General features: G+C 42.9%; 1 protein-coding gene across 1 annotated transcript in view; it reads right to left on the bottom strand.

Annotated features, from left to right (window-relative positions):
* Positions 1 to 8,179, bottom strand: part of vav2 (vav 2 guanine nucleotide exchange factor) — a 150,823-nt gene that overhangs the window by 9,253 nt on the left and 133,391 nt on the right. The window contains 9 exon segments of the mRNA XM_084483044.1: positions 576 to 677; positions 773 to 882; positions 1,175 to 1,189; positions 1,598 to 1,730; positions 1,847 to 1,935; positions 3,111 to 3,197; positions 3,719 to 3,787; positions 5,183 to 5,278; positions 6,951 to 7,050. Of these exon segments, the coding sequence (XP_084339170.1) occupies positions 576 to 677; positions 773 to 882; positions 1,175 to 1,189; positions 1,598 to 1,730; positions 1,847 to 1,935; positions 3,111 to 3,197; positions 3,719 to 3,787; positions 5,183 to 5,278; positions 6,951 to 7,050 (801 nt within the window).

The raw sequence follows: 8,179 nt of genomic DNA on the forward strand, positions 1-8,179 counted from the left end.
CATACATCCCAATGGGATAACTCTGCAGTCTTTAGCAGTGGTAGGCAGCGCAGCACTAGCGATTACCAACACTGCAGATATAGGTTAAAGCAGAGGCACTGAGCTGGTGGGTCAATACGCAGCATGCCATTTAGCATGCAAGCCGTTTTGGAGGTCAGGGTGGCACTCTATGTAACTAAAACTACATTTCCAATGAGGCCAAGCTTGGTCCACTTGGAATGGAGGATGAGCAAGGATGGTAAAGAGTTTGGGAGGGAATTTGGGGTATTTAAAAATATATACTGTTTATTAGTGTACCTTTTGTACATTTTGTAATGGTTTTAGGCTTAATCATATACAGTTTTATTGTATTACAAACTCATTCTCTTTATTTTCAACTGTATTTGCACTCTGCTGAGATCAACCTGGATGCTTTGACAGTTTAGTGGGGATTACAAAGTTAATCCGACTGCTTTCGTTGAAGTGGGCTGTTATTGAAACAAGGCTGGCCAAACTGGAACACTCTTAAGACGACACACTGCAGTTTTTTCACGCGTGATGAAGGATCCCAATATGAGAGTCATGTTTCTGAATACCTTAACAACATCTTGCAGGCGCGGCAGTTGGTGTTCTTATCAAAGGTGTGCATCTGGAAGTTGTGCTGATTGGCTGTGGCTCTCTCAGGCTTGATGTTGGACCTAGTGTGATTGGAGAGCCATGGGAGGAGTCATCACAAAACGCAAGGAGACGATCGGTCGGGGATGTGTGAACGTGAGACACCGTGGACACTCACATGGCCATTTCAAACTGCTCCATCCACTTCCTCTTGGTCTCCTCCGTCTTGCAGAAGAACTGGAAGCCCTGCTTGCCTTGCAGGTGGATCAGGTAGAAGCCGTAGGACCACTGGGGGGGGGGGCACAGAGCCAGTGAGGTGTGGGGCGGAACACACGCACGGAGGCACGCGGACAACACAAGCACGCAGAAGCCCACTGGGAAAGCGTCATCGATCAGTCTCCACACCAAAGGATGTGGAGACACCCCCTCAACATATGTTCTCGTCCCCCCCCCAGAGGAATGAAGATACCCAGCATGCAAAGCGATTTCTACCAGACCAAACTGGAGACAGCCAACAACACACCAACACAGTTTTATGGAGTGGGTGAGTTTCAAACAAAAGGGGTTAACGTCAGCTTACCATTTTTCCACTTGACTGGTAAGCATGCGAGAGGAGAAAGAAGACATCAGAGAGAGATAAAGAGACGGTTACTCATGCGACACGGACACACATGCAGATTATGATTTTTTTTTTTTTACACCAAAAACAAAAGAAAGGAGCCCTGTTAGACCTCTGGCGGTATCGCGTGATCTCCACCGCGCATGAATCATAAATGACCTGCTTTGCATTTTTATCCAGCGTGAACTTGAAAGCATGGCTACGCAACAACGCATGTCAGACACCTCAATGCATTACTGATGAGTCGCAGATCTGAAATTACCATTGACCAAATCACGTCGCTCAAGGGCATCGATTAGAATAATCGCACGGATCATTATTCCGATAACCAGACGGAGAAGGGAAGGGTGTCGCTCTATCATCTCCGTCGCCGTGCCTCCTCACCTTCTTCATGTCCCTGTTGTTCATGAGGTCGTCTGACATTTTGTAGGACTGCAGCTCGATGATCTCCTTCAGCTCATAGCTGTAGCCCTTTCTCTTGCACACGATCACCACCTTGTCAAACAAGAAGATGTACCTGCAAACACAAACGCATACACATGACCCGTTGCACCAGCGTTTGATCTCTCTGATTCCGTTTCATTGAGGAACCCTTTGTGTGGGTTGGGGGGGGGTCCAGAGGTCCCGTCTTACCTGTCCTGTTTAGTTCTGTTGATGATAGAGGACACTTTGAGTTCTCCGTCGATCTTTGGCCTGCCGTACTCCTCCAGTTTGACCTGCTGCTTAGAGCACAGAAACAACCACCCCGGTCAACCTTTCACTCCCCCACAGAGAACTCCGAGTCAGGCTAATGCTAGTAACTTATGCTAATCGCTAATATGCTAATATCACTAATGCTAATAGCGCAATATATAATGCAACATGTCTGTTATGCAACTCTTAGGATAGTCTCAGAAGAGCACAGTTGTATTTAAAGTGATCTGCTCAAACAACATGCAGTTTAAAATGGAACATACAGTATATTTCCCGCAAGGTCGCCCTCGTTTTTCAGACCCCGAGACAACTCAGGGATGTCCGGGGTTTTGATTAATACAACAAAATGCAGCATTTTCCCACTGAAAAATGGAAGCCTGACTTCAGGGCACCATTTATTGTGTTTTTTCCAGTCATTTAGAATGCTTCCCCAGGGCTCCGTGGCTGTGTGGTTCCTCCCTGGTGTTATATATATACCTGGTATATCAGCCCTCCGGCCCACATCCCTCCCCATACGTTCCCGCTCGGCCAGGGACGTATGGAGCAGGCAACTGAAAAATGTTCTCTCTGCTGGCTGTCCCCGAGGGTACAACCTCCACCTGCTCCCCAGCACACTCCGATATATTATTCAGTCAGAAAGCTATAGCTGTGCCATTAGGCTCTAGTCGCTCTGCTTTTACATGTACACAAACACGTACACCCTATGATGCATAGGTATATATTGTGTATATATGAGGGGATTTATAGGTAGGTATACAGATAGACATACAGGTAGACCGATGGATAGATATATGATCGATGAGACGGTTAGAATAATAGACAGATCGATTGATAGCTAGATAAATAACAGCTAGCCAAGTCTAGCCACACAGGAGTGTAGTTCATGAGAGGAGAGAAGGACGGCATCTCTTTGGCGTTTACATAACTGGCCTGGTAATTTTTCCGCAAGGCTAAATGATTCAACATGGACTACTTTAAATGTACTGAATTAGATGGAGACACAGAGCCACAGAAGTTCTCTTAGTGGAGAAAAATAAGGATTTATATTAGCGGATATCTCATGCAAGTGCTCTTTGAATCTCAACTATCCATCACCTTCAAATATATATATATTTTTTAAGGATAAAAGCACTTAAGCATCTAATACTAATAACTAATAATTAAGCTTTCATGCAGTTCTTCTGAAGTCCTCCAAAGTACTTACAAGGTTTTCAATGGAACTTTGGAATTCGCTAATTTTCTTCAGTGTCTCGTTGTCTCTCTTCACTTCGTTGATGTACATGGCCAGGTCCTGGGAGCGCACAGGGAGCGAGGTTAGCTCAGCAAGTTCAGCTTTTCACCCTTTTTTGATTATACTTTCCTGTAGACCCTCAGTGGACTTTCTTAAACTCACGTTGATGGCATAGTCACTGTACAACAATGGTTCACAACTTCAGCCTTTGAACCCATTTTTAATGAATGATTGCAACCCCAAGTCAAAATCAGACCCCACTAAAGGTAAGCAGTAGTCCGCTTGTGGGAATTAATCATTAGCCACATTTTTCAGTTTGTACATACTAGTAATGCATAATAGTACATAATAGTTTCAGTTATTTCTTATTAATCAAAAACCAACCATCAAATATCGATAGCTAATAAGTGGATCTCCCACGACCTCACATGTTGGGAAATATTGCTCTACACACATGTACAGACGCACACGCAGGCACAGACAGACGTGACTGAACACAGTCACGTCTGTCTGTGCCTGCGTGTGACTCACAGACACCCAAACCATGTTAAAGACAAAATGAGAATAAAGACAGCAGAAACCTGCATGGCCTCCAGGGCTTCTTTCAGCTGCTGTCTCTCCGGACGCTCTGCAGAGTGACTCAGGAGTTCCTGGAGAGAAACGCGTGATGTCAACGTCAACAACAACAACTCAAGGAACAAAACAACACCCAATATCCAAGCCTGCAAAAAGTCAAAAGTCCTGTTTTTATTTTTTAACTAAAATGACCAGTATACGTTATCATGTCTTTGCATAGAAACAGGAAAAAAAAATAATATATATATATATATATATATATATTCTTCTGTATTCACCACCTTACCATCTTCCGACCGATACCCAGTCCTACATAAGCCAGCCACCCATGATCCATCTCTAAAACTATACAGAGAGGTGAGCCAGAAGGTTCCGGGCTCAAACCCCAGTGTCCACAGTCTACCATTAGGCATCCTTCAGCGAGCTGTCAAACCCCTACCTGCTCCTTAACGACCTGTATCTAAAAGTCACTTTGGAGAAAAGTGTCTGGCTGCCTGGTGACTGAATAGTAACAATAGAACCACGCCAAAAATGCATTCATCATTTTCGCATTGGTGGAGAATGATTACTCATGTGTATTGTATCGGCTGATTGGCAAACAATAGGAATATAGTGAGAATAAAAGAGACCTCACTGAAAGGTCACACACGCTCACACACACACACACACACACACACACACACACACACTACAGACACACTCAGTTGTAGAGGGAGCCCGGGGCTTTAAGCTGTGGTAATCCTTTACTGCGGTGCCATGTGAGGCAGGGAAATGGGCTGAGTTTAATCTGATTTCAGCACGCTTGATTTGACCTCAGTGGCAAACTGAGAGCCCTGCAGGGCCTCTGTTGACTCTAAAAGATTAAAGTCTCCATCCACTAATGTGCAACTTCACTAACACCTGGCTAAAGCTATCACCTAGCCCCATAATCACCTTGACAAAAAAGCCCCCTAGCCAAACATTAAGCCAAACCATCACCTCACCAAAGAATGACCTGTGCTAGCCGTCAATTTGCCAAACAATCACCTAGCTATGCAACAATCTAGCCACAGATTCACCAAACAACCATTAGCCTACCTAGAAAAATAAAAAGCCAAACTATCACCTAGTTTTACACATAGCCAAACTATTAGCCAAAATCTACATAGTGAAACTATCACAGAGCAAATCAATAACCAAGCCACAAACAATGAGCCAAATGGTCACATATTAGTTTCACATTCACTTAGCCAAACTGTGGTCTAGTCCGAAAAATTCAAAGTCAAATAACCACTGTATGAAACACTCTCCTAGGTAAACAAACACCCATTTAAACCCCCCCACCTCTTCGTTACACAAATCAACCCAATTAGGCTGGTCATAAATAAGATGATGAGCAGAATAAATGTGAACAAAGCTACGTTTCCGTTTCCCAGAGGCAGTGTGGCCATGGTCTTTGTGTTCGTGTTGGTTGTGTTGTATGAGCCTACCTTCAGCAGTAGGTGGTACTTCAGGACCCTCTGCATCGGAACCACCAGAAGATCCTGCAGCTTAAACTTTCCTTCCTGTACCTTCATTGTGCATTCCTGAAATAAAACACACACACAGACCGACACAGTAACATACAGCGTTACACACAATACGTTGCATTCAAACGCTGCACATTGTACTACTTGTTTAAACAATTAGGGGCTAGATGATTCATTGCCCAGTTGATTAATTACTTAATCACGGAGTTGCGTTCACTGTCTATCGCCTCAGCAAACTCACGAACCCTGTGAAGGAGGCTACATATTGCTAATGCACAGACCTAATTGTTCTGTAGGGCAAACCGCACCAGGACAATTAGCATTTATGCTGATTGGGGACATTGCTCAGGGTGGTGGATGTATTTTGTCTTGTCTAGCTCAATATGGTCAACTAGTGGAGCATGACATTACAACTGCCAGGGTGAGGGTTTCTGTTCCCACAGGGGCCACAGACACTAAGAAATCAATGCACTCACAGTACGGTACGGCACAAAGTACCAACCATTACCATCTACCTAGATTTATCAGTTTATTCCAAAAGGCAGGCGAGAGAGAGAGAGAGAGAGAGAGAGAGAGAGAGAGAGAGAGAGAGAGAGAGAGAGAGAGAGAGAGAGAGAGAGAGAGAGAGAGAGAATAGAAGAGAAGAGGAGAGAGAGAGAAATACTTTCCATTTTGTCAACAGGATCCATGTCTAATTTGCTCCCACTCTGTCGCCGGGCAAAACATTGATCTACCTAAATCCTCCTCCATTACACTAACGCATTAACCTTACCCTGTTTCTAGTAAGAATTCAGGGGCTGGAAATTGGGGTGCGAGCTGTAATTGAGAATAATGATCGTTTATATGCTACCAAGCATTTAAAAGAACATTTCACACAATATTATCCATACCTATTAGAAGAACTAAAGTAGATTCAACAAGTCATGGTTCCATTATTGTAATCCTGTTTCCATTGGCACTGGCCTTTTAAAATAAAATTTATGTTCCCTGATGAGGATTTAACTTGTATTTGAGGGAGTGGAGTCTCCATAGGTCTTAGGCTGAGTCTCATTTGGCGCTGGAGCTGTTGTGTGTGTGGCCTGACCAGGGTTTTCACTTTACTTTCAAAAAATAGATTCCATCAAATTCCATGTGCATTATATTTGTATTGCTCCTAATCACATTTACAGCCTTAGAGGGCTTTCTTCTCTTCTTTCCTTTATTATTCTTATCTACAAAGAATAAGCCTGCACTCAACTGTGATTGACAAGTTAATGCATTTGTTGGGATTCCCTGTAATGATCAATAGCTGTCCTCGTCAAAGATTCATGTTCAATCGACAATTTTCAACAGATATATTTTCAACATTAATAATAACTTGTATTCATCTTTGCAGTCGTATCGACAGAAAAATGCATAATTGAACATCCCACTGTACTGCATAACAAGAAGTTGGAAAAACTTAGTTTGACTAGTTGAACTTCTGTACTGTTAAAGCGACTCCATCTTGAATTCCTTCCCACTATCTCAAGGGCACTCTCTGCTTCCCCCCTGCCCTACGGCCAATCACCACTTATACATTTGCATATTTCCAAACAGTGGGTGGAGCCAATCAGTCACTTCCTCTTCAGATTTTTTGCTTCCTTGCATGTCAAACCTTTCACAATGTATCAATAGGCCTGCATGTATTTGAGGTACCTTGAAACGTGTAAAACAAATAATAACATGTAAATAGCAGAAAGTGGGTTACCTCAACTTTAACCTTGACCTCATCCCGCGTGGCGATGAGGTCGTCCAGTGTCTTCTGAGCCGTCTCCATGTGGCTGCAGTACTGACCGTAGATCAACAACCTGGAAAAACACATTCACACTCGGTCACTATCACTGTTATTATCACTATATCACTCTTAATGTCTCCATGTGGCTGCATTACTGACCGTAGCTCAACAGCCTGCACAAACACATTCACATTATCTCCATTAACATCATAACTATCAGTCAATGTCAAGATATCCCTGTGCATAACCCTGTTAATATCACAATATCACTGTTAATATCATGACTATCACCGTCAACATTACAATATCACAGTTACTAACTCAAATGTTAACCACTACCACATATCACAGTCCATATCACAGTTGCAATTACAATATCAAGTTCAATATCACAGTTAAGATCATTATATCACAGTCACTATCACAGTCCATAACAATCACTCCTGAATCAATTGGTCGTGCGCTTTCTCTGCCTCACTGATAAATCGCTTCGGATAACAGGGTCTGCTGAATAACTTCATGTAAAGGTCAGTAAGTCGTATTCCTGGGTCACTCTCAGAAAGGAAATGAAGGCGCTTTTGGCAAACTAGATGGTGTGCGAATAGAAATCCACCCTGGTGAGTGTGGAGATATACGTGACTGTTTAATTATACCCTTTGTTGTGTTCAAGACAGTTAATTGTATATAATACCGGTACCTCACCAACTACCTTACCATCTCACACATGTAACCCCCTGTGGATCTCTCTGAATTGTAAAGTATATGACATATATATATACATATAAATAAATTATCTGTGATATAAATATAGACAGATGAACACCTTGCCACTCCAATAAGAGAGGATGGTTATGTACAAGATGTGAATGCTGATGTACCTTACAAAAAACACTTAGACACCATAATGTTGGGAATAAATGCATTACAGTTATGTCAGTAGCAAATAAAAATAAATACATAAATTAGCTTATATTGCTCCAACTGTTGCCAGTGCCACTTGACACCATGGGAGATGAGTGTAAAATGAAAAAGTGCATTAGCCAAACATATTTGAGAGTAGACATGAGTAACATCTACCATGTGCTGCCAATTCGCTTTAATTTAAGTTAATTAACGAAAAGAAAGTGATTTTAATCAGACGCTCTGACCGAGTGCGAGAGGGGGGGGGGGGGGGGGGGGGGGGGAGGGAGGGAGGGAGGGAG

The sequence above is a fragment of the Micromesistius poutassou genome (genome assembly GCF_964030765.1).
Source record: "Micromesistius poutassou genome assembly, chromosome: 18".
Classification (NCBI taxonomy): Eukaryota; Metazoa; Chordata; class Actinopteri; order Gadiformes; family Gadidae; genus Micromesistius; species Micromesistius poutassou.